General features: G+C 43.8%; 2 protein-coding genes across 2 annotated transcripts in view; both read right to left on the bottom strand.

Moving 5' to 3' along the window:
* Positions 1-12,861, bottom strand: part of ETNK2 (ethanolamine kinase 2) — a 30,054-nt gene extending 17,193 nt beyond the window's left edge. The window contains exons 1-4 of the mRNA XM_027870686.1: positions 12,198-12,861; positions 8,921-9,180; positions 8,723-8,804; positions 4,354-4,528 (exon numbers count right to left, since the gene is read on the bottom strand). Of these exons, the coding sequence (XP_027726487.1) occupies positions 4,354-4,528; positions 8,723-8,804; positions 8,921-9,180; positions 12,198-12,467 (787 nt within the window). The 5' untranslated portion in view covers positions 12,468-12,861. The remainder of the gene's footprint in view (positions 1-4,353; positions 4,529-8,722; positions 8,805-8,920; positions 9,181-12,197) is intronic.
* A 5,046-nt stretch (positions 12,862-17,907) lies between these two features.
* Positions 17,908-27,455, bottom strand: part of REN (renin) — a 32,007-nt gene continuing 22,459 nt past the window's right edge. Inside the window, exons 9-10 of the mRNA XM_027871871.1 lie at positions 27,266-27,364; positions 17,908-18,179 (exon numbers count right to left, since the gene is read on the bottom strand). Coding sequence (XP_027727672.1) covers positions 18,018-18,179; positions 27,266-27,364 — 261 coding nt within the window. The 3' untranslated portion in view covers positions 17,908-18,017. The remainder of the gene's footprint in view (positions 18,180-27,265; positions 27,365-27,455) is intronic.

The following is a 27,455-nucleotide window of genomic DNA, read 5'->3' as shown; positions in this document are numbered from 1 at the left end:
GAAAGGCTAATTCAATAGGATGTGAGGTCAGGTATGAGGGAGGATTAGGAGAGTAGTGTAATGGATGGAAATTGCACTAAACTGAGTCCCAAGAGACCTGAGCTCTAGTCCCATCCCTACCAGTCACCAGCTGTATGTCTTTGGGCAAGTCACTTCACTTTTCTGGGCCTCAGTTTCCTGATCTGTAAAATGGGAGTAATAATGACTCCCCTGCCTACCTCGCAGGGCTATTATGAGGATCAGATGAGATAATAAACAGGAAAATATTTTGGGTTATCGTAAAGGGTTCTGTACATCAAAGGCATTATATTATGGGAAGGAGGACAGGCAATTAGATCTGCTGGGAAAGAATTAGGAATGAAAGGTCAAGTCTTCAAAACCCAAACAGAGAACAGAATGACTACAGTGACAAGGTGGAAAAGAAAAGGATTTCTGAAGACATTAAGAAGAAAAATCTCTAAGAGACAGGGGGTGTCTCTCTCTCTCTCTCTCTCTCTCTCTCTCTCTCTCTCTCTCTCTTTCTTAATGGCTCAGTCTAGATGCCAACTCCTCCATGAAGCCTTCCATCTTCCTCCCAGATGAAAGTTTTTTCTCTCACCTCAGATTTTCCTAGAGTTTTTTGGGTTTCTCTTTTGCCAGATCATGTATGCTTTTCTGTGCATTCGCCATATTTTTTCCAAGTAGGATCTAAAAGCTCCTTGAGGACAGAGACTCTATCATCTTTTATCTTTTTTTATCCCCTGTGCCTATTCACAGTGTCTTGCAGATAGGTCATTAATAAATGTTTGCTCAGTTGAGTTGAATTTGTTGAATATTCAGTTGCTAGAGTTGAAAGGGACCTTAGATGTCATCTAATCCAACTCCCTTATTCTACAGATAACAGACCTAAACAACCATCCTTGAACACTTCTTGGGATACAAGGACAATGATGCCAGTTAGGTTCCCTTGGGTTTAATGGATGCAATGGATCAATTTCAGAATAACCTAGAACAGTTCCTTCCTATTTGCCTAAGATCACTTGGAGACTGGGTTGAGTTTAAATGGGCTGGATTGTCTGGACTCTATGTATCCTAGAAAGGCACATTGGTTTGTGTACAATATAAAACCAAACATTTGGCTCAGTCCCAGTAAAATTCAGAGTGAACCAATCAGTGAAGGGGAGGAAGCTTGGGTAAGTGTGACTAAACTTGGTCTTTCTTTGATTCATAGATCTGTTTGTTTGTGTTTTCTTTTCCAAGGCAGTTGAGCACAAAAAGAAAGGAAGGGAGGATTTAGAGACCTGATCTTCTGGACTCCTTCTAGAGTGCAATGACCTCTTGAGGATGATATATCCCTAGGAGGCCAAGCCACTGGACCAAATATCCAGGGATATCAGGTCATTATTGCTCCCTGCCCCCCCCCCCCGCCCCCAACCCTGGACACATGGCTTCTAGAACACAGAACATTAGATTTACTATAGAAGGCCTTTGGGATCACAGGGTCTATAGCCCTCCACCTACACCCACACCCCAACAACACACACACACATACACACACACATAAACTTGGTGGAAGGAGGATGGAAGGAAGAAACTGAAGCTATGTGAGAGCTGGCCCTGTCTCTTCTCTGGTCAGCATTTGGAAACACTGTCTCAAGTGTTCCTACCATCTTTCATCTTGACCTTCTCACATCTATTTGAGGGTTATAGGATTGGAAACTTTAGTATCCATCACCACCACAATAATATACTGAGTGGAAAAGCATTACTCTTGCAGCCAGGGGGAGGGTTGAGAGGGGCAGAAGAGGAGAGAAAGATGCTACAAAAGGTGATAAAGCTCTTGCACTCCCCCTGCACAAGGAATTGGAGATATTCCAAGGGGAACCTCAAGGTCACGAGAACTGTTCTCACCTTTGAACCCAAGGAAGCTGCAGAGGAGAGGGGCCTCTGTCCCTACAATGGATGGATTCTCCCCTCTGGATGAGTTGATGCCTGGATGTATGCATCCTGCCAAAAGCCAAACTTCACCACATTCCCAGGCTGGAGCCTCCCCCTGAATTCTTAAGTTTTTATTAACAGAATCACTGTTCTTCCCAGTCACCATGGTTCAAAAATTCAAGTTAAATTGCCTTCTCTTTGCCCTCCCCACCCCCATAAACCAGTAGCTACATTGTGTTTATTCTAGCTCAGAGATGTTTCTCAAATTAGTCCCTTCCTGCCCATATCCATTGTCACCTCTCTAGCTGAAATCTACTGGCTGTCTGCCTAGCCCTCCACTTTGCCCTTGTCTTTATCTCCCCTGTATCATAGTTATTTGTATACTTATCCCCCTCCCCCCATTAACTCTTCAAGAGGGGGACCTATATCATTTTCTACCTCTGTATTCTACAGGGCATCCAGCTCAATGCCTTAATCATAGAAGAAACTTAATTAATGCTTGTTGAATTGAACTGAACTCAGACTTTTGATCTCTGTTCTCTTCTAAGCTCTTAAATAGCCTCTTGGCTAGTTTTCCTGCTTCCAGTCTCTCGTTCCTTCCAATCTGTCCCACACACTAAGGCCAAATTAGTCTTCCTACATCACCACTTTGATCAGGTAACTCTCTTGCTCAAAGAGTTCCTCACTGCATCCAGAATAAAATTCAGGCTCCTTATTGTATTTTAACCTCCCTGGATTGCGTTCTAAAATTTCAGAGGCAGCCTAAAGGGTGGACTAAATGATCTCCAAGTTCTATCTCAATATTGACATTCTACGGTTCCAAGAAGAAAAGCTCTTTGCAAATGTTTAAGCATTACTTTAAACATTTGTTATCATCATTTTTCTTCTTCTTTTCTGGTCATTGGGGGAGGGGGAAAAAGGGCTTTCAGCACCCCATTAACAGGATGAAAGGCATTTGAAATAGAAGACATACAAGGACAAGAGAAGAGAGAGAGAGAGGCTAGGATTGTTCCAACAGTGACATTTCAAGGCCACCCAATACTAAATGTCCCTAAATAAGTGCTTGTTAATGATTAAGTGGGATGATCTGGATAAAGTCACCCCTGGTTAGAGGCTAGGAGAAAGTCACAGTGGGAATGGCATTAATGATTCTTTCTTTAACTGGCATAATCCTTTCTCCCCCATCTCTCTCTTGTCCCTTTGGGTCAAAGAGCCTGAGCTCACACTGATTGGACAGGGGGCGATCTATGAGATATAATGGAGGACAGTGGGAGGAAAAGAGATGGACCTAGATAGACTGACTTGATAGAACTGGTTCAGAATCCAGCCTCCACCACTTACAAGCAGTGTGACCATGGGCTATTGAGATATTTCATCTCTTTGGCCTTCTGTTTCCTCATCTGTAAAATGGAGATAATAACATTTATACTACCTCATTCACAGAGTTGTTGTACAGGAAGTGCTTTGTAATCCTTAACTATGTAAATGTGGGAAGAGATAAAAGAGGAGGCTGTTGTCTTGGAGGAAAAGGGAGCCCCTTTCATCCTTTCTCTGCATGTGGTAGGGAGGCAGGGATGAAGAGAACTAGGTTTGGGGGGATTAGTAGGAGCCTCAGGGTTATGGATTAGGGAAAATTAGGGAAGGAGTTAAAGAGCTGAAGGACGCTCAAGAAGGGGTGGGATATGGCAGATGGATAGTAGCACTGCCTTCCCTAGAGAGGGGAAAGGAGAAGAGAGTTAGTTATCTGTCTGAGATGGGTAGGGTCTAGAGCCTGGAGGTGGGATGGATGATCAGCCTGTGCAGGTAGACAAGTTCTAAAAGGAAAGGAAATAGACTTACTGACTGCAGGATCCCAATCCTGCTTCATCCCCACTCTACTGCCATAGGCTCTTATCCAGGTGATCAGTGGAGGGAAAGCCCATCAGGAGACCTGGGTTCAATCACTGGCTCTTTGTGTAAGGGACCTTGGACAAGTCCCTTAACCAAATTCTCTTGATCTCTACTTCCTCTTGCATAAAATAGGAGATCCCTTTTCTGACCTTCTCAATGTTGCTCAGAAGGTATGAGGCCAGACAGCATTTCATCAGACGGGGTGAAAGAACTTAGAACAGAAAAGTTTTCTAGAAATCAAAAAAGATTAGACTGTCTGTCGATCGATAGCCTAACATACACTTGGTCTCTTTGACCAGCTGACCCCTAGCAAAAGATAAACAAATAGCCTCTGAATTCAAAGGAGGGGTGTGCGAAGTAGCTGCAAGTGAGAGTTAGCACCTCATTTCCAAGGCTTTACTACCTGGTGACCTGAAGCAAATCACTTAACCTCTCTGGGCCTCAGGTCCCTACCAGCTCTGGATCTATGGTCCTAGGGTGTCTTTTTTTTGGGTTTTAGGCTCTAAATTTCCCAAGTCCACTCAGGATAAGGAGTCTAAGCCAGACCTAATCTGGGTAAAGTAGGACAGGGGTTCCTGACCACAGCTCCTTTCTTTACCTGGAGTTGAAAGAATCCTTGACAAGAGTGAAATATCTGTACATTTTGGACCACAGGCCAGGTTTGGGCAGACAGCCGTTGGCATGGATGGCGTGGATTTTTGCCATTTCCCAGGCAATCAGCCTATGGTAAAGCACAAATACAAGGGTCACCATGGAGGTCGTTCACACTCTGATACCCCCATGCCACTCCTCCCACTCCCACCCCATTGCCTTCTGAACCAGAAAGAGAAAAGGGTTAGGGAGGACCACCCACTTGCTTTTTGGAACAGGAAGACCCTGAACTTTTGCAAGACAGAAGAATAAAATGGAACCTTCAGGCTTGAAGTTCCCATTCCATTTCCAAAATTGGAACCAGGAAACAGGAAGGAATCTTTAGATGCACAATTTAATGGCAAGCTGAGTGCCCTTTGAGGGCCTCAGTTTTTTCAGCTATAAAATGAAGGGGTTGGATTGAATAATCTCTAAGGTCCCTTCCAGCTCTAATACTAGGAGTTAGACCTTCAGGGCAGTCATTTTTTTTTTCATTCAGTAATTCTTTTCTACTCAGTCCTTCTACCTGTCACCATCCTTTCATCACCACCTCACATGGATTCATTGCAGCCAGGATGATGTACCAGAAAACCATCAAATCTGGACTCATAAAAACAGAGTTTAAATTACTCATGTGTTATCTTAAGGCTTGCAAAATTTGTTTCTCATGACAACCCTGGGAGGTTGGTGGTTTAATTGTCATTAATGCCATTTTACATATGGGAAAATTAATTTCAGCAAGGCTAAATGACTTACTTGCCCAATGCCATATAGCAGGAAGTTGGATAGTATAGTAGATAGATCACCAGGCCTGGAGTCAGGAAGACAAGACTTCAAATCCAGCCTCAGACACTTACTAGTTTCGTGACGGTGGGCAAGTCCCTTATCCTCTGCCTGTTTCCTAATTTGTTAAATGGGCTACACCTACATCTCAGGGTTGTTGTAAAAATCAAATGAGATAATATTTGTAAAGCACTTGGCAATAGTTTCTGGAAATAGTAGTAAGTGCTTATTGTTATTTTTATTATTATTGTGGCACAGTAAAAAGGAGTGCTGGACTTAGGGATCAGAAGACCTGGAACCAAGTCCCAGGTCACATATTTAGTAGCTGTGTGTCCCCTTTGTCACTTTTATCTCTCTGGGTCTCAGTTTCCTCATCTGTAAAATAGTGATAATAGTCATTGGTGGGCACTGCCTATGTGGTCAGGACCCAAACACAACAAGACTGTCTGGTACAGTATGAGCACTAGATTTGATGGCAAGAGTCTTGGGTTTGAGCTTTAGTTCCTCATCTGTACATAATAATTTAATAATAATAATAATACTATAATAATAAGCCACATATTTGCCCATGGGCTTGAGGTGAGAATCTGACGAGATCTGATGTAAAGTTATATGTATATATATACATATAAGTGATGCTTTGTAGGCACTACACAAATGTTAAAAATTACTATTATAATGACTCTCTGTCTAGCCTCACATAAGAAGACAACAGGCAATAAGTGGGGGATGGGAAGGAGAAGCTGGAGAGGGGACTTGGCATAAGGGGAATATTCCTCCTGCCCGGCCTCCTCAGGGCTATCCACACACATGCTTCATTCCAAGGAGGGGTACCAGGCAGGAAGTGCCCGCCTCTTATCAGGCTGGCCAAAGCAGGGAGGTAGGCCCAAGGCAGCCTCTCCTCGGCCAACGGGAGTTGATGTTGGCATCAGGGCGCCAAGGACATACAACAAGCCCACGTTCTTATTTCGAGCTCTATTGTGGACGCAGTCCAAGGTCCTGGGAGGGAGAGGGCTGCAGCGAACAGAAGAAAAGGGGAAAACTGAGCTGGGAAGAGCCGGAGGGGAGGGGGGGGATGGAGACTTCCCACCCTAAACTCTGGGGCCCTCCAGGGTTAGGATCGCTTTGGGTGCCACCATGCTCTCCCCACAGTTCTGGGGCCCATCCTCCTCTATCATTTCACTCTCCCCACCCCACCCCCACCCCTCAAGCCTCCAACATTCTGCCTCTCTGCCTTTGCCTGTTGCTTGGATAATAATCACGGGCTGAGCACAATAAAGGCATTTGCTGTTTGAAACCTTGTTACCATGTTGTTTTCTTGCCCCCTCCTCCAGCTCTGTGCCTGGCTCCAGGAACAGGCAGGGCTGACAGTGCCCCCCAGAGGCAAAAGGGCAACCTGGGCATTCTGAGGGGGAGACCACCACCTCTGCTGCCCCTCCCCCACCCATCATCTCCCTGTGTACAGTAGAAAAGGTGGGGGTGGGAGGGGTGGCCATGGAGGGTTGGAGAGATCAAGGCCAGCTTCAGAGGTTGAGCAGGAGGCCCCAGGATGGGAGGAGAAGAGCTGGGCCAGGGCTCCTCTCCCACGGGGCCAGAGAACAGACCTGAAAACACAGCTCTTCCCCATCTCCCTTCCCAGAGGAAGATTCTACACAGAGCATTTCCTTGAATATCAATAGAGCTCTTGTCTAGAATAGCAATGAGGATGACATCTACACTCAGCATTTTTGGAGCTGGAAAGCCTGAGCAGGCAGAGAAAGAGGTCTCCCCAGGTGACCAACACTTCGTGGGGCCATCCTCTTTCTTCTCCTGCCTCTAGGCAGGTGGATCCACCCTGACCCAGACAGGTGTCTCTGGGGAAAGATCCGGGAAGAAGGAGGCCTGGCTGGCCTGACTAGCACTAGCCTGCCCATCCTTGTGTGATTTTCTACCTCTCTCAAAGAGGAAAGTTCTTTCTGCTAGCTAACCTAAATCCCTTCTCTAGCCTTCCTGACAACTGCAATCTCTCCCATCAGGGATGACAGATAGCAATTGTCTTCCCAGGTGGGGGTGGGAGTGGTAGGTTTCTGCAGTGCTTGAGTTCCTGATACAGAGTTGGGAGGGATGCTAGGAAAAGGCTCCAGGCAGCTTTCTCCCACCCTCCTCCCCGGCCCCAGCATAACTGAACAGGGCTGGGGCACAAACGAGGGCCAGGTTCAGGAACTGCTCTACTCCCTGTTCCCATCTGCCAGTCAGACCCTCCTGTTCTTAGCCCTCAACTTTGAGGCAGGGGTGGGGTTGAAGAGGTGAAAGCAACTTTCACCGCCTCCCTCATGGGTGGTTTTCTAAAGAAATTCTTTGCACACATTTGCAATTCTCCCGTGCCCTAAGATCGATCAGTTACCCTCACAGAGGTGTCCTCCCCAAAGGAGAGGGTAGGAAAGTCCCTTCTGTGGCTGTTGTGTTTTCTCAGTTCACCCAGTTGATTGGCAGAGAGAGAGAGACATGCGCATGTGTGTGTCTTGGTCTGTAAGCCTTGTTCCCACATCTCCCCAATCCTCCCTCAAACCCAAGGCCCCAGGAGCTCCCAAGACCAGCTCTCCAGATTGCATAGATTCTCTTGCCCCAGAACCCATGCCCCAACGGATCTAGGAGTGATAATCAGAATTTAGAGACTGAAGGAACCTTAGAGATTAACACCTTCATTTTGCTAAGGAAACTAAGAGCCAGAGAGAGAAAGGGCCTGCCCTGCCTGGGGCAAGAGAGTGGAAAGAAGGACTTGACATAGCTGAAGTAATAAGGAGGTGAGGTGCGAAGTTGGAATTAGAACCCAGATTCTAAAACCACTAGATGGTACTGCCTCTGAGCAATACCTGATGGCTTATCTAAGTATATTCCTCTTCTCACCAGCTCTTGGGGTGAGGGTCAGCTGAGCATGCATTGGGGAGAACTCGGGGTTCTTCCTTTGCTACTTTTCCCAGATTGGCCTTTAGCATTGGGTTCAATGGAATAGTGGGGAGGAGTTTGCTTAATAGCATCTCCAAGCCCCCTTTTTAGAGAAGCCCTGGCCCAGTAGTAGCTCTCACATCTGGACTTGAAATAATCAAGTACAGGCATCTGGGTTTTGTGGAGGAAAGTCCAGCTCCCAGAATCCCCAGGCCCAGGGATCCAGAGGGAAGCCCAGCTTGGAATGAATTGTATCACCCTTCACTGGTAGAGCTCACTTGAAGTACATACTACTTCCGGCATGGGTCCCAATTTCCGTACATACCCTGAGCTAGTGGCAAGGGGAAAGGCGGGGAGAGAAACCCCAAGCACTCTAGGGATTTGGATATAGTGCCTGGCAAATAGCGGGCACTCAATAAACTAGTTGCTGAATGAGTGAGCCATTTCTAAGGTTTTAGAGGGATGTGGGTAAGTCTAGAGGTTGGGATGCAGCCTTCCTTCTCTGGAACTCTTTGTCCTCTGCAGTGACTCAAACAAAATATACCCAAGAAACCAGGGTTCTTTTGTCAATTTCTACCTCATTCTCCTCTCCTCTCCTCCATATCCCTGAACCTGCCCTGTTGGCCAAGAAGTCGGCAAGAGCGTACAACTCCAGTGGCCTAAGATGAGACCAGACAGAAGTGTATTATAAATATACAATCTCTGAACCCAGTGGTTCCCCACCACCAGTACAAATTGTACCCAACCTCTCCCTGGACTCCCAAGCCCACCTCACCTGAAGAGCCGGGGTTCGAGGATATGCTCGGGCCCCAAAGCCATGCCTGGGAGAAACTCATAGCACAAGCCATTTTGGAAGGTACAATAGAGTTTGGGTGCACAGCCATGGGCCCGAAGGAGCTGGAAGTTCCTGACCTCATTCTCCCGGTCCACCAGAAGCTCTGTCCGTTCCCCATAGACACGGACCAGCACTGCGTCCCTCATGTCATCTTCCACAAAGCAGGCCACCAGCTTGTTGGTGATCCCATCAGTGAAGCGCTATACGAGTAAGGAAAGGGGGGAGGAGAACTGAGGGGGATGGGAGGAGAAGGGCTGCTGGATTTCCCAGCCCCATCATCCCCACTCAGAGTTCCATTGGAGTCACTGTTAATTTGTGTGCTAATGGGAATAGAGTCTACATCGACAATGCTATTTCAAATTTTCCAAAAGATCCAGGATTTGGTCACTATGGGTATTCCCCCCAATTGATGTGAATTGTATCCTTTCCCTGCCTTAGTAGTTGTTGAATTGTTTGTTTGTTTTTTTGAGGTGCTGTGGCCAAAATGATCCATCCCCTAGTGGTCAACTGTTTTTTTTCCATTGAGCTTCTCTTGGCTTAGCTGGGACAGCCCTCAGACAATAGACGTGGTCCATGATAAGGCTAATACTTGGAAGCTTTCTCTGCTTAGGAGGACCTGCCACAGCTTGTTTCCTATGGTCATAGCCTTTGAGAACCCAGAGTCACCTTCAGGCCATGATGAGGGATCAGAGTAGGACTTTTGGGAAGACTAATCACTATAATTCTCCCAAAAAATCCAATGGGTATTTCCTTCCCATCAGTGGCCTCTCCACTTTTCCCCAACCCAATCAGTGTCTCTGCTTTTTCTTCCAGTGCCAGGTGACTATGGCTGAGCCTACAAAATTGGCAGACTGACCACTTCATCTTCAGTGCTGGTTGACTCTTCCTCACAGCGTGGGGCTCGGGATGGAGAGAGTTTTGGGGTTCCGTAGAGGTTATGCCCTTACTCTCCTCCCTTATCCCCAATTGAATTTCTTCCTTCAAGTTAGCTCAAAGACAAACAGGGCTGGCAGATGGAGCAAAGCAGGAGCTCCTTCAGACAGAGGCCTCTCTCAGCTAGGGCTAAAAGAATGCTAGCCTTGGACTCTGAAGTTTTGTGTTCAAATCCCAGCCCTGACACTTCTTGACTATATGATATTAACATGAGTGTGTCACTTTCCTCATCTGTAGAATGGAGAAAATAATATTTGTGCTACCTACCTCGTATGGTTGATGGAAGGAATCACAGGGTCAGTCTTAAAGTGCTATAGAATACTATTATTACCCTTTACTCAGCTGGTTGTCTGAGGCAGGGAACAATGTCATCGGAATATCAATGAGACACCTGCATGTTGTCTTAGGTGGAGAGAAGGCAATTATTCCCAAGGTTGCACAGATGGCCCAGAGGGATTGATCTCACCAAGATTACCAAGGGGGAAATAAGGCACACAGAATAGCACAGAATTTAGGTACTTCATTGAATAAGAGTATTTAGAGTTAGAAGAAACCTAAGAGATCATGGCAACTTACTGATTTTGCAGAAGAGGAAACTGAGGCTCAGAGACATTATTGGCCTAAGGCCACATAGTTAGTTAATGATAGAGTCAGGGCTAGAAGAACCCAACCAGGTCTCCTGACTCTGAGGTAACGTGTACATTGCCCATTTCCTCTAAACGAGCCCTCCTTAGCACATATCAAATATGCAGGCACACACAGAAGTTCTCCCTATTCTGGAATGTCACTTTCCATAGTCCACCCTGGACCTTCACAGCAGCTTCCAATCCTTGGTCAATATTCCAACATAACCAGTGTCCTGCAATCCTATGAAACAAGTCAGAGGGTCTCAGCCTTTAATATTCCTACTGGAAAGATTGGACAGTCTCCTCTTAACAAGCAGGCCCTTAAGTGGAATGGGGTATGTGCATTCAGGTGATACCCTTTCCTTGAGAAAAGATACATCAGCTAAAGAGGAAGTCTGGCTCTATTTGGGTAGAAGTCATCATGTGCTCTATTGGGGGCTATGGCTGATTCCTCTCCCCACCTTCCACTCCTTGGTCCATGTTCTCACATAACCACTGACATAGAGTGTACTGCCATTCTTATGAAACACGTTGGAGGGGCTCAGCCTTTAACATTCCTCTTGGGGAAGACCGGATGTTCTCCTCTCAATGAGCAGGCCCTGAGGTGGAATGGGGTGTGTGCACACAGGTGATGCTTTTTTCTGGAGAGAAGATGTGTCAGCTGGAGAATCAGTCTGGCTCTACTTGGGTAAGAGGCATCCTGTGATCTGTTGGGGGCTCCTCCCTTCACCTTCCACTCCTCTCTTTGTATGTGACTTTGCCTACAAGTCAGAAGGTTGGTGAAGCCAACCTAATCTTAGGCATAGCTAGGAATCTCTACTGCTGGTTTCTGAGACCCAGTCAAGACAAGGCAAGAACCCTAGGATATGGTCTTTGGATGGAAAAGACTACGGGTTTGGGGAGTGCAATTGGGGTTCCCAGAAAAAGTTAGCCCTCTATACCCGGTATATATGTCAGGCACACCAGATACGATAGAGCAAGGATGGCATCCCCAGGCGGTAGAACCCTCTCCTACAGAGCATGGCAGAAACAAGCAAGAGGGGGCGTGGTGTGTGTGTGTGTGTGTCTGCGCGTGTGTGTTCGTGTGTGTGTGTGTCTGTCTGTGTGTGTGTGTGTGAGAGAGAGAGAGAGAGAGAGAGAGAGAGGGAGAGGGGGAGAGGGGGAGAGGGAGAGAGGGAGAGAGAGAGAGAGAGAGAGAGAGAGAGAGAGAGAGAGAGAGAGAGAGAGAGAGAGAGAGAGAGAGAGAGAGAGAGAGAGGGAGAGAGAGAGAGAGAGAGAGAGAGAGAGAGAGAGAGAGAGAGAGATCGGGGAGTCCCATCCACTGAAGATGGAGTAAACCCTGTATTTCCTCGCCCCCCCAACCAAATTGGAAAAAAAAATCAACCACCTCCCACCCCATGCCTCCTGCAGAGAAGCTCTCGAGTAGCTCCGATACACACGCAGTAGCATAGCAGCATCCCCGCCTCCTCTCCTGATCAGCCCCCAGTCCCTTCTCCAGCCTCCTCATCCCCAGAAACGTGTTGATTCTCCCTCCCCGGGCAATCCTGGGGAGGGGGTGTGTGGAAGAAAGGGGTTGGGGGGACTCCCTCCTCCCCCGCCCCGCTCGGATCCGCTCTACCGCTCCACCGCCCAGACTGCACCTTCCTTCGCCCGCGTACCTTGGTCTTAACTTGCTCGGGCTTCCAGTGCGGGCGCAGCTCCTGAATGAGCCTGAGGGCTCCGGGAAGGATGTGATTTTGGTCCACTGCAGTATTGAAGTACTGGACCGCAGATATCCTCCGGGGACCTGGCAGCTCCCGGCTGGCCCCGCTGGCCCCCGACTGCGCCGCTGTCTTCTCCTCCATGCCCCATGTGCACTGTGGGCAAGATCTTTGCCTCTTCAGGTAAAATAGGGAGCCGGGCAGAGGAGGAGAAGGGCGAACAGCCATTCCCAGCAGCCCCACCCCCTCGGATCCCGAGAGCGAACGCTAGCCCTTGTGGGGGGGGCCAGCGAGGGAGTGGGAGTGGTAGAGGAGGAGCCAGGAGAAGTCCATGACTCACGAGCGAGCTCCCCCTCAGCAATCTCCTTTTTCCCAGCCGGACAACTGGGAGCGGGGACTGGAACACTCGGTCCGGGTGGGATTGTGACATCACGAGCTGGAGACATGGGCCAGGGACCAGGGGCTGGGGCCAGGGGAAGGGAAACCGAGGAAGCGCCCGCCTCCGCTGCCAGAAGAAAGCAGCCGTGATGGTGGATGGTCTCATTGGGTTTGCAGCCAGCTTTCAGCAGCAACAGAAACCTGGAGCTCGGGGTGGAGGAGTGAGTCCCCCTCCCTCCACCTCCTACCCCGGCTCTCCATACGCCCCCCGGGAAGGTTAGTCAGGTTGGGGGAGGGGCATGCACTGTCCAGCCTTCTCCGTCCCACCCCCGCTCCACCTCCTCCCTCCTCTCTCGCCCCTCCCCCGCGGGGGGTCCCCTGATTCCAACAATTCTCCGGCCTTGCCTGGACTCCCATCCTTTGGCCCTGCGTGGGGGAAGTTATTTCTCTGCTTGGGGAGGAGTGGTCCTGATTCCCTCCGTGTAAATCCTGGGCAGCTTCAGCAACTAGCTGCCGGGGCCCGGGTAGTAGAACGAAGCCTGGAGACTCTCCTGAGCCAGGGCCGGAGAATGAGCTTCCGGCTGGCAGTCAGGTCAGCTTAAACTTACCCTGCAGATTTCTCCCCTAGAGTGAATCCCTTCCCTAGGGGAAACTCCGCTCTGAACTTCTTGAACCCAATAAGAGTGTCCCCCCCTTGACTTCAGACACCCTCCTCTCCTTTTCTAGCCCACCTGGCAGAGTCATCGCACCTCCACAGCCGTGCCCAAAGCTTCCTGCCTTATAGAGAAGCCCTTGCCACTCCACAATCTTGTCAAAATGATGGGCAGTGGGGGGGGGGAATATTTAAAAACAAACAAACAAACAAAAAACCCCATTACAAAACAGAAAACCTTAGCTCAAGCTTTGCAGCCACCAGAAATGGAGGGACAGGGGGGCATTTCACTTTCTACTTGGAGAGTGACTAGTGATCTGGAACTAATCTCATTAATCACTTCCTGGGAGGGGCGTGTGCCAACCTCTCTTGGAGTGAAGCTGGCTGTGGCGTACCTTGGAGATGGTCTGCTCCTCTGGGGCAGGGGAGCTTCGGAGCTAAGCAGTCGAAGCACTCACTGTCTAGCAGTTATCTTCACTGACCTAACTATCCTCCCCAAAACCACCTGACAAGGCGTGAAGCTACGGTGGGAGGGGGAGAAGATGGCGACTTGTACACTCTCTGTTGACCCCAAGCTGTGGCCAGACTTGGTCTTTGTTCAAGAAGCTTTCTACTGGGGTTTTAGCTCATTTTAACCAATTTAAATCTAATCCAAATCTCCAGCCCTGACCTTTGCTCTAAACCTTCAGTCCCGAATGTCCAAGTGCCTTCAGGACACGTCCGCCTCCACCTCCCACCCGCACCTCGATTTAGTTCAGCCATTCAATAAACATTTATGAGGTACCTTACTGTATGCTAGGCACTGGGGAAAAAACAAAGACGAAAAGGAAACAGTCCTTACCCTCAAAGAGCTTACATTCTATCGGGAGAGTGGGATACAACAGGGATATTTAAGCAACTACAGGATAATTCCAACTCAACAAATCCAAAGTGGAACGTATTATTATTCTTTCTGCCCCTCCCCCAAAGCCGTTTGTCCTTCTGACTTTATTACTTCTGCTTGAAAGGTTGTGATTATTTTCTACTCGTCTTTCTTCCTCTCATCACATATTTGGTCAATTAACCAGGTCCTGTTAATTCTACTTCCAAAATCCTCTTCAAATTAATCCCATTTTTTCCATTCCTACTGCCACCATCCAAGTACAACTAATATAAGACTTCATTAATGGCCATGTAATCTTCCCACTTCCATTCTCTAGTCTCATCTGTCCTTCATAGGACTGAAAGAATAATCTTTTTTGTTGTTCGTAGATGTGATCATGTTATTCCTATGCTCAAAAATCTTTAATGATTTAATATATAATAATTCAAAAAGATTTTATTGATATCTTTTGTCTTTGTCACCTAGATTTCCTTCTGTATCCCACCCCTCTACTCAACAGAGAGCTATCCTATATAATAAATAATTTTTGAAAAGATAAATAAAATGAGCAAAATCAACTATAACCAACATATTGAAAAAAAAATCTGACAATATAAGCCATGTTCCACACACATGGACTTCCCAGCTCTAAAAAGGAAGGAATTATGTGGAGGATGTCTTTTCATATTTCTTCATTTGGGTCAAGCTTGTTCTTTATGATTTCTTAAAATTCATTTTCTTTTTAAAAATACATTTTACTGATATCTTTTTTATATCACCAGAATTTCTCCCAGTATCCTTCCTCCTCTCCCTCCCAGGAAGCCATCTTATATAACAAATAATATTTAGAGATTTTCAAATAAAATTCAAACACTTTTGTTGGGCATAAGTTCCTGCAAACTGGTGTCAACCAAACCTTCCAGACTTGCCCCCTGAACTACCATTATCCCACTTCTGTCCTTTTGCTCACACTTTCTTTATGCCTGAAAAGCCCACTCCTTTCTCCCCTTCCCCTCCAGTACAGCTGTGACTAGGAAGTCTGGTACTTCACAGAGCACTTAGTTTTGAATCTTAATTATATCATGTAATGTTTTTTATTGTAGTTATCTGTGTTTGGGTCTGATATCCCTGTTAGACTAAATGCTTGAGGAGGGGAGGAATATTATCTTTTCTAAACTTTCTATCGCCTCCAGTGCCCAGCACAGTTCTTTGAACAAGCAAGTGCTTAATAAAAGTTTATTGAATGACTGTTAAATTAATTTTAAAAATTATTGAGCATCTTTATGTTTGACATTCCTCTTTCAGTTTGGGCCCTAATGGCCCCATTCTCTCTCCCTTTCCAATCAATAGATAAGTAACCAACTCTTTATAAGAGAAACGGAAAGAATAGGGACCAGGGTACTTACCTTCAGTCTGATTCTATTCCATTTATGCCAACTCCAGAGCTGTGTCCACCTACTGCCATAGACTTAATGAGGATAGCAGCCCTAGCTGGGGGAGTGGGGGGTGGGGGATTGTGTATGATGAAAACAATATGGAGGACAGGACTGGAAAAATTATAGTCAGGATAGATCTGTTCTTGTCTTTCTCCTAGAGATGACTGATCCCTGTGTCGTGGGGCTAATATCTGTTAATTTGTATATTTGTCTGAAGAACCCAAGGTTCAAATAGGAAGAATAGTCAGCCACTTTTCCAATGCCTCATCTGAATAGCTCTCATGCTCCATTTGTATTGGTGCTATGTCAGGTGAATGAGAGGAAGGCTTCCAGTACATCAGGCAGAACCCCTGAAGTGAATTTTTGGTAGGGCCTAACCGGTAGAGCAAGTATGAATGGTCTTCAATATGCATCATTAGAGGGAACATCCATGTCAATGATGAAATGGCAGATCCACCTAAGTATTGCAGTATGGGTACTAGTCAAAGAGGACACAACATTCAAGAGCCTGATAGGTTTCTCAATGTTGTTTTTTTCTGGATGTACAAAATGTCAATGCCTGGAGATACTGTCCTCTATGGCGGAGAGGCGTGTTTGTTTGTGATGTCACCTAAGCCATGTGTGTCAGAGAAAAGGTTCAAGCCCTCTTGGGGACAGTATCACAGGGGCACAATTCACAAATCTCACCCAACACTTAACAGAAGTCTTGTCCATTGACCCTGTGGGCATGTGGTTCTTGGCACTTGATTTTGTGCTATTAACCCACTCATTGAAGAGGCAGACCCATAACTAAGGTGAGGTTACCAAGACTTTGTCTTAGGACACCAAATTTGGAAAGTATAGAGTCCATCCCCTTAATAAAATGATTTGTTCTGTGAAGTTTGGATTCAGTCAAAGGGCTGCACTTGAGGACTAGGGGGTCACATGTGGCCTCGAGGCCACAGGTTCCCCACCCCTGGCATAGATAGTACTTATAGTCTTTAGCAGCATAGAAACAACAGAACTTTAGCGAGCAAAAATAATTCTTTTTAAATCAGATGCTAACTGATGGTGCTTCAGGGTGTTTCTACTGTGCCCCACCTTGCTCCCTACCTGTGCAGCAGCCTCCCCAGCACTGGACTCACACTAATATGAAGGGCTCTCTCTGCCCATCATGGGGCAGTCTTTTCTCTCTCCCTCCACCTCAACTGTAAGCACCTGTTCCATGCTGTTTGTTTCCAATACAGCTTGTGGTATTTGCCACAGATGCTAAAATTTTTGGTTATGGGTCAGTGTAAAGGGAATTCCTATGTTTAGCAATGAGGTTGGACTAGATCATCTCTGAAGTCTCTTGAGATTCTCTGATTCTGTACGTGAATATGTCTTATCCCCGTGTGTTGGTGATTCTGTCCTTTGTGTGTCATGAATGCACATGGGTACATTGTACATCACGTAAGATCCATGTGTATCTTTGCATCTGTATATGCTTGCCTCTGGTTCTGTGTACACGAGCACCTGTGTGTGTGTGTTCATACACCCATGTCTGGACTTGATTAGCTCAGTTAGTAAGAACTCTGTTTTAATGAGCCTCAAGGTCATGGATAATCCCTGTGCTCAGGTAAGCTTTTTCCTGCTCTGCAACCCAGTCACTGGTTATACCCTTTGCTTGGACCAGCTGCTTTTCAAATGTTTGCCCTTGGTTGCAAAGGGAGCTAGGTTAGAGCATGGCAACCAACATTCTCCTTTCCTCTTTTTTTTTGGGGGGGGGGGTTAGGCAATGGCATTAAGGGATTTACCCAGTATCACACAGCTAGTAAGCGTCAAGTGTCTGAAGCCAGATTTGACCTCAGGTCCTCCTGACTCCAGGGCCAGTGCTCTATCCACTGCACCACCTAGCTACCCCTCAACAGTTTCCTTTCCAAAGACTGAGTCTCGTTAAGTATGGAGAGGCTCGTCACCGGTAGACTGCCCACTTGAGGGCCACAACAACCCATGAAACAAAGAAAATACTTCACTGTTGGAAAAATCAACTGAAATGACACATCTTGCAGATGGAGAAGGGGCAGTGCTGCAATAAAAAGGTATGGTGCTCATATAAGAAAGGGTGATAAGTGTGTCCATTTGGGTATCAGGGTTTATAAGCCTTTATGGATTTGTCTAAGAATTCATCACCATCACTGTCTTACATTCCAAATAGACGGTAGTGCTTCTCTTCCCAGCTCCGGCTAAACCCCATTCTCATCTCATAGATGATACCAGCTTTGAGCATTGAAACTTTATTCTATTCTTAATTAAAGCAGAAGGTTAACAGTGGTCTGGAGGAATAGAGAGGAAGACCACAATGGAGGAACTTGCCCCAGAACCAAGCACAACAGGGAGAAAGCAGGATCTAATAGGGATGTGGGCTCAGCCATAGGTAACATCTCCCTCTGTCTCTTGGCCCCATGACCTGGGCTATGGGCAGAGGCAGGTTAGGCTGCCAAGGCAAAACCAATGCGATTGTTGTGCCGGTCAAATTCAGTGTAGAACTTTCGGATGAAGGTTGCTCCCAGAATCCATAGAGGTCCTGTGGGGGGTGGGACATTCAGGCCACGGAAAGCTAGCAAGCAGAAATTATTGCGGCTGTTCATATCCTGCAAGGAGAGACTAGTTTGGACCAATGCCCCTTAATAAGTCCTTCACTCCCTCCCTCTTTCCCTGACCCTGGCTTTTAGCAAATCTTTCCATTTGGTTCCTGTTTATGATGAAATCACAGAATCTTGGAACTGGAAGGGATAGGATCACAGAAGCTCAGTTAGATAGGAGTTCAGAAGTCATCTAGTTCAACCGGTACTTGAATGAGAATCCCATCTATGATATAACCTTATGCTAAAAGAAATCTAGAAGGGGAGGACCCATTGCCTTCTGAATCAGCCCATTCCACTATGGGTTAGCTCACCTTGGGAGGTTGCTCCTTAGGGATTAAATCTCCGAACCTTTTGTTTTGTTCTGTTTTGTTTTTTCTCTTAAAGACCAGCCTGAACCCCAAATCACTCTGGTCCCAGACCAAGCCCTTTTTAGTCACTATTTGTGCCCTGATTGGCTCAGAATGAATGTAAATAACACTTATTTCTATTTTGGCCAAAAACCCTGAGGGTCTTCCCCTCCCAGATCTATTTTTTTTTAAAGAGGTCATTCTTTGCCTCATTTTTTTTTAATTAAGCCCTAATCACTTAATGGGCACTGCCTCGGTCAAACTGAGACATGTTAAAGACCTTAGCTTGAAAAGGCCAAGGTCAATCAATTGGGAAATGGCTAAACATGTTGTGGTATATGAATGTAATGGAATACTATTGTGCTATAAGAAATGATGAACAGGCTGACTTCACAAAAACCTTGAAAGACTTGAATGGTCTGATGCTGAGTGAAATGAGTAGAACCAGAAGAGCATTGTACACAATAACAGCCACATTGTGCGATGACTAATATTGATAAACTTAACCCTTCCCAGCAATACAAGGATCTAAGACATCTCCAAAGGCCTCGTGATGGAAAATGCTATCCACCTCCAGAGAAAGAACTATGGAGTTTGAATGCAGATCAAAGCATACTATTTGCTATTTTTTTTCTTCTGTTGTGTTGTTTGGTTTTGTTTCCTCTTTCTAGTGGTTCCTGCTATTGGTTCTAATTCTTACTTACAACATCACTAATGTGAAAATATGTTTAATAGGAATGTATATGTATAGCCTATATCAGATTGTGGGCTATCTTGGGGAGGGTGGTGGGGAGGGAGAGGGAGAAAAATTTTAAACTCAAAAGCATATGGAAGTGATTGTTGATAAATCAAAATAAATTAATTAAAAAAAAAAAGGCCAAGGTTCCTCACTGCATCTTGGGCTATTACCAGTTGTCCTGATCCATGCCTGGCCACTGAACCCAGATGGCTCCAAAGGAAAAAGTGAGGCTGGTGACTTTGCACAGCCTTCCCTCACTTAAATCCAATTCACTTGCTTGTCATGGCATCACCTCCCTGATGTCATGGTTTTCTTTGAGAACTAAGGACAAACAGCAGCAGCAGTGATCCTGCTATTTATAAGCTTCACTCTACCTCTTTACAACTTCCATCCAACCTTCCTAGTTCTTCTCTCTGGGGTCCAGCCAAGAAGTCCCATTCTTTTTCTACAGGTCAGTCCTTCAAGCACTTAAAGATAACTATCATTTCCCTACCACCACACTCTCCCTCCAAAGTCACTTCTAGGCTAAACATCCCCGAGTCTCTTCAATTGATCTTCTTCTGGCTTGATAGCCATCCTGGTTATCTTCCTCTGGAAAAATCTCCAGCTTATCAATGTTCTTCCTAAAATGTGCCCCCCCCAACTGAACACAGTACTCCTGATGGTGTAATCAGGGTAGGATGCAGCAGAGCTAGACTCTCTCTTCATACTACTACCTAAATTAAATAGCCTAAAATGGAATCAGCTTTTTGGGTTGCTCTATCACAATGTTGACTGGTTTTGAGCATGTAGTTCACTGAATCTCTTATCTTTTTGTCAAATTACTTTCTGTCTACTTCTCCCCATTCTTGTACTTGGAAAGTTAATTTTTGGAACCTGTGTGAAAGACTTCACATTTATCTCCAATATTAGCTGACCCTAGAGTTTACCTAGTTCAGAGGTGTCAAATTCACTGCTGTGGGCCTCATGTAAAACAAAATGTAATTGGGAAATGTTTAACAAACAAAAACACAATACAAAATAAAATAAATAAAAACACAATACAATGTAGATAGTATTCATTTGTGGGTTTTGAAGGTTGAGGCTCACAGAGGGCAGCTAGGTGGCAAAGTGAATAGAGTGTCAGGCCTAGAGTCAGAAGACTCATCTTCCTGAGTTCAAATGTGACCTCAGACACTTACTATGTGACCCTGGCCAAGTCACTTAACCCTGTTTGCCTCAGTTCCTTATCTGTAAAATGATCTAGAGAAGGAAATAACAAACCACTCCAGTATCTTTGCTAAGAAAACCCCAAATGGGGTCACGAGGAGTTGGACATGACTGAAAAATTACTGAACAACGTGAGATCTGTTTCTGTTTGAGATAGATGTCACTGAACTAGTCCAATCCCTGTCCATTTTAAGAACTCCTATAAAACCTCTTTTCTGTTGGTTTCTTTTTTCTAATTTCGGTTTAGCTTCTTTGACTAAGATGCACTGATCTTTTCCCTTCCTAACTTCTTATTCATTCATTCATTCATTCATCAACTATTAAATGCCTTTGTTGTTGTTCACTTGTTTCAGTTGTGTCCAGCTGTTTTTGACCCCACTTGGGGTTTTCTTGACAAAGATACTGGAGTGGCTTGCTATTTCCTTCTCCACTTCACTTTACAGATGAGGGAACTGAGGCAAACAGGGTTAAGCAACTTGCCCAGAGTCACATAGTAAGTGCCCGAGGCCAGATTTGAACTCATGAAGATGAGTCTTTCTGACACCAGGTCTAGCATTCTATCCATGGCACCACCTAACTGCCACTATGTGTTAAGCAATATCCTGTCCCAGACACTCTTGTCTTTATGGCATCTGTCTCACCTCTTCACTTACCCATCTTTTCAGGACCCTACACCCCCTCTACTACCTTGACTTCTCCCTTCTCCATAAGTCCCACTATCTCCTTCCTGTTTCCTCTCAACCTGAAAAATCCAGACATTGCTATTCATTTCTGATTATTCCCTCCGTTTGCCTCTATCCCCCACTAATGGCCTCATTTAAGGGGATAGCCACCAGGAAAATTCCCAGCCTAAACCTATCTCAACAAATGAAATAATAAATATAAAATGCTTTATAAACCTTAAAGTGACATATAAATGTTACTTATTATTTCCTATTACTCCATTCAGGATAGCCAATCCAGCTCTGGCTTCTGCTCCAGAAATACAGGATTGATTCTCTTCTAAAGAAGTTTGAATGGGAAAAAGTCAGGGAACCTAAGAAGATTAAGACTCAGAAGGGGAAAGAACCTAGGGTGACTGACCTTGTCCTGAACAAGACCCTCACCACGCTCTTAACCAGTAGTATCTGTGGGCATATTTGCATTACTGAACACCTTCTTCTCCATCCCAGCTGCACAATTCTTTGGTACTTAACTAATATTATTATTAAGAAGTTGGAGGCATCTTAGACTATTTTTAATTGAACGACTGAATTCTCAGAAGAAATTCTTGAAGCAATCTCTTGGTGAAGCACTTAATAATAATAATAAATATAATAAATACTAATAGTTATAAAGACATACTTTAAAATAGTAATAATTATTATAAATATAAGAAATACTTATAAATGCTAATTATTATGAATAGAAACAGAAGTATAATAAATTATAAATATTAAATATAAGTAATTAGCACATATCTATATTGCACATACTCTGAGGTAGTGAAGGCAAAATTATTATCATCATTTTCTATATGAGGAAACCAGGGAAGTTAGAGAAATAAATTTGTCCAGATTCAAAGATCAACTATCATTGACTATCTTGTGCTCAAGGTTCTCCTGCCCTACCTTATGTAGAGCTCTGATCTCTGGAGAAGAGAACTATTGAATAGAGTCTTCAAACTGGGAGCTATTGAGAGATATTGTGGTCCAACTGCCTTATTTTACAAGTGAGGAAGCTAAGGCCCAGAGAACGGAAATGAGTGGTCAAAAGTTACGCAGCTTCCTAGTGGGAGAGCAGGCCCTAGAATCCAGGTTTCTAAATTCAATTCAATTCAACAAACCTAAAGCCATATGTGATTGGTTGTGCTATGCTTATAGGTATCTGTTCTTAAGGGGCCACTTTGTACTGGATATGACACAATACATGTATAGATAAATAAATACAATGTAATTTGAAGAGGAAAGAGCACTGACAACCAGAGAGTATAAGGAAAAATTTCCCTTCGGATGTTGTACTTGAGCTGAGCTTTAAATTCAGGCAAGAATTCTAAAAGGTGGAGGTGGAAAAGATAAAAATTCTAGGCATGAGGGATAGACTCTGCAGAGACATGGAGATGGAAATTCGAGTTTCCAGTTTGGTTGAAACATAGAGTTTGTACAGGACAGTCCCGTGAAATAAGGCTGGAAAAGGTAGATGGGAGTCAGAGAAGTTTGCATTTTATCAAAGAGGGAAAGGAGTATTGTAATCTATGAGGTTTATACGAGGCATGAAAATGGCTAATATCCCAGAGGAAGTGGGGAGCCATTGGAGATTTTTGAGCAAAAGACTGACTGGGTCACAGCTGTGCCTTAGGAATATTATTTTAGCAGTTGTGAATATATCAGAGAGGGAAGAAACTGGGAGCAAGGTGACCAGTTAAGAGGCTATTAAAAATTTGAGGGAAAAGAAATAAATTGGAAACAAAAAACCCCACAAGAAATGATAAAACTAAAAGCTGGTTCACAGGAGAATTTTATAAAACTTTTAAAGGGCATTTAATACTCATACTTCACAAATTACTCTCAAATATTGAGGAGTAAAGCACCCTAACAGAATTCTTTCATGAGACAAATATAGTCCTAATACCTAAATCAGGGAAAGATAAAGCACAAAAAGAAAACTATAAGCCAATATCATTAATGAACATTGACTCAATTTATATAAAGGTCTATCAAATATTACAGTGATTTATCCAAGAATTCATTCATTATGATCAAGTAAAATTTATACCAGGGAAGAAAGGATGGTTCAACATTAGGAAAATAATCAACATAATTAATAATAATAATGATAGCTAACATTTATGTAGTGCTTTCTATGTGCCAGGCTCTTTGCTAAGCACTTCACATACATCTCATTTGATATTCACAATAATCCTGGGAGTGAGCTGCTATTATCAGCCTAGTTTACAGATGAGGAAATGGGGGCAAACAGAGATTAAAGTGACTTGTCCAGGGTCGCACAGCTAGTAGACATCTGAGTCAGAATTTGAACTCAGGTCTTCCTGACTCCAGGCCAGCATTTTATCCTCTGTGCTACGCAGCACCTGAGAGTTACTGAAAACCCAAACATCCCAAACCACAAAAGCATCTTAATAGATGCAGAAAAAGCCTTTGCCAAAGTATAAGATTCTTTTATACTAAAAACCCTGTAAAATATAGGCATATATGGGAGCCTTTTTTTAGTATTATGAAAAGCATCTGTCTATAACCAAGAGATCATCATATTCAATGGGAACATGCTAGAACTTTTCCCAGTGAATACAAGAAAGAGGCAAGGATGTCCACTCTCTCCACTATTATTTGATACAGTTCTGAGAATGCTAGCAATAGCAATAAGACAAAAGAAATGAATTAAAGAAATACAGTAAAGAAGAGATAAAACTCTCTGTTGATAACATAATGCTTTTTTGGAAAATCGTAGGAAATCAGCAAAGATACCAATTGAGACAGTCAATAGTTTCAACAAAGTTGCAGGCTACAAAATAATCCTCAAAAATTAATAGCATTTCTATATAATAACAAAACACAAAAATCAATAATAGAAAGAAAAATCCCATTCCAAATAATGACAAAATTCATATAATATCTGGAGATCAACCTCCAAAAAGGCACAAAAGACTTGCATAAATTCAATTACAAAGTGCTTCTTGAGGAAATAAAGAACTTAAATAGCTGGAGCAATATTCAATGTTCATGACTAGGCCAAGCCAATATAATAAAAATGGTAATGCTACCAAAATTAATTTACACTTTTAATGCTATCTCAATCAAATTACTAAGGGGATACTTTACAAGACATAATAAAATAATAATAAAGTTCATTTGGAAAAATAAAAGATTTGGAATATCAAGGGAAATGATGAAAAGAAATAGGGACAAAAGGGGAATAACACTTCCAGACCACAGATTATATAATAAAGCAGCAGTCATCAAAATTATCTGGAATTGTCTAAAGAACAAGGAGATGGGGGGGGGGAGAGAGATTCAGAAACAATGGAACTCAATAACCCAATGTTGACAAAGTGGAAAACATAAATTGCCTTAGGAAAAATTCCATTTGATAAAAACTGCCAGCAAAACTGGAAAGCAGTCTGGCAGAAGTTAGGCTTAGACTAATACCTTATATCATATTCCACAATACATTCTAAGTGGATATGTGAACTTGATACTAAAGATGCATAAAATTTTTTAAAAAACTATAAAAAGTTAGAAGAGAAGCATCATGTACTTCTCATGGCCATGGGTAGGAGAAGTATTCTTAACTAAATAAGAAATAAAAAGAATTACAAAAGATAAAACAGATAAATGATCTCTTGAAACTGAAAAAGCTTCTGTACGGACATTAATGTATACAGGATAAAAAGGGAATTGGTTGAATGGCAAAAAAAATCTTTGTATCAAATTTCTCTGAGAAGAGCTTGGTATATAAGATATATAAACATTATATATATGACTAATAGCCATTCCCTAATAGATAAATGGTCAGAGGATATTAACAAACAGTTCTCTAAAGAAGAACTGCAAAGTATTTATAGCTGCATAAAAAAATTGCTCCCAAATCACTAATAACAGAAATGCACATCAAAACAACCCTGAAATCTTAGCCCACACCCTGTAATTTGGCAAAATGACCCCAAAATGGCAACAGTCAATGTTGAAGGGAGTTGTATAGAACTACTACATTGTTGGTAGATCTGTGAAATGGTACAATCATTTTGGATAGCAATTTGGAATTATTCAAATAAGATGACTAAAATGTCCATATTCTTTGAACCAGGGACTCCACTAAATGGGCTTATACTCCAAGGAAGTTATCAATAAGAAAAAGTCCTCATATCTTCCAAAATATTTATAGAAGCACTTTTTCAGATAGTTAAGAATTGGAAACAAGGTAGATTCCCATCAATTGGGGGAATAGCTAAACAAATTGTGGTATATGAATATAATGGAATATTACTAGGTTATAAGTAATGATGTATGTGATGAATACAGAGTAGCATGGAAAGATCTATATGAACTGACCCAGAGTGAAGCAAGCAGAGCCAAGAAAACAATATACACAATAACTGCAACAATGTAAATAGAAATAACAACCACACTCCAAAAAATCAAAAATAAATGTAACAAAATTATAAAGCTCACATGAGAGGACACTCCCAACTCACTTCTTCATGGAGGTGGGAGGTCCACAGGAACACATGGCACATGTTTTCAGACTTTTTCAATGTATCAATCCGTTGTGCTGACCTTTTATTTTCCTTTCTAAAAAAATACTATTTGTCATATGAGATGACTCTCCAGGAGGGGGAGGGATACTTGGGGTTACTATGGCGATGTAAGAAAAAGAAAATATCAATAAAAACCTTTTTTTTTTTTAAAGAAGCTTTTGCAATCACCAGGTGAGAGATGATGTGGGCCTGAATAATGGTGGTGTCTCTGTAAGTAGAAAGGAGAGATGGATGGATGGAAGAGAAGGCAAGGTATAGACTAGCAGACCTGGTAGTTGACTAGCTGGAGGTGGGGAGAAGAAAGGAAAAAGACAAGGATGATGCAGAACTTTTGAACCCAGGTGACTGAAGACTGGTAGTCTTAATATACAGTGAAAACAAGCATTTTAAGGGGGAAAATAATAAGTTCCATTTTTGTTTTTGGGTTTTTTTTTGTTTTGTTTTTTGGTTAGGCAATGGGGTTAAGTGACTTGCCCAGGTCACACAGCTAGTAAGTGTTTTGTGTGTGTGACCGGATTTGAACTCAGGTCCTCCTGAATCCAAGGCCGGTGCTCTATCCACTGCGCCACCTAGCTGCCCTGATAAGTTCTATTTTGGACATGTTGTGTTTGAGATGCTGATAGGACATTCAAGTGAAGGTATCTGGCAGGAATTTGGAGATGTTGAGACTAACCTTCAGGATTAGGATTAGTTACAGTCATTTAGGAGTGATTCATGTATCAATTACTATTATTTTGGAGGCAATTGGGATTAAATGACTTGCCCAGGGTCACACAGCTAGATTTGAACTCATGTCCCCCTGACTCCAGGGCTGGTACTCTATCCACTGCACCACTTAACTGCCCCTTTCATGTATCAATTATAATTGAACCCACAAGAGCTGCGATCAGCAAGAGAGAGTATAGAAAGAGAAGAAAGCCTAGGACAGAGCTATTTCTTCATCTAGCTGTATGACCTTGGGCAAGTCACTTGGGCATGTCTCTGAGCCTGTTTCCTCATCTGTAAAATGGAAATAATACTTATACTACCAACCTTACAGGGTTGTTAGGATAAAAACACTTGATAATCCTTGAAGTGCTGAAGAAATGTGTTATTATTTCTATTGTGCCATTCTTCTTTGTAGCAAGCAAAGCACTGAACCTAGAGTCAGGAAGATCTGAGTTCAAATCCCACTTCCGACACTTGCTAGCTTTGTAGTCATAGACAAATCACTTAAATTCCCTGAGCCTCAGTTTTCTTATTTGTAAAATAAGAAGATTGGTCTAGATGGCTTTTGAGGTCCCTTCACACTTTAAATGAATCATCCTAGGAACTTCCCCTTTTTCCTACCACCTTGGGGCTAGTTAGTAAATGAACCCATTTTTAGTGGAGGGAGGGCAGGAGCACCTTTAGCTCTATACTCAGCCCCCTTCCACCAATCCTGGTTCCCAGCCCTATAGCTGATGCCTATCTCTCACAGCCCCTCACTCCAAAGAAAGAGATAGAGGTAGAAAGAGAAAGAGAGACACAGGCAATCAGATAAAAAAATGACCCAGAAGCTCACCTCTAAGACATAGTCAGAACTGTGGAGGGTGAAGGCCTTGCCATCAAGGTAGAAGGAGATATCAGGCAGCGTGGGCGCCAGGTCACATTCTACAAGATACTGTGGGCAGAAAGGGCCCCAAGGTTCACGTGAGATCCAGGCATTCTAGGTTGGTAGGTCCATAGGTCAGTAAGAAAGGGCTGAGGTATTC

The sequence above is a fragment of the Vombatus ursinus genome, unplaced genomic scaffold (assembly GCF_900497805.2).
Source record: "Vombatus ursinus unplaced genomic scaffold, bare-nosed wombat genome assembly UNPS02014798.1, whole genome shotgun sequence".
NCBI lineage: Eukaryota > Metazoa > Chordata > Mammalia > Diprotodontia > Vombatidae > Vombatus > Vombatus ursinus.
This window is presented reverse-complemented; position numbering and strand designations above follow the sequence as displayed.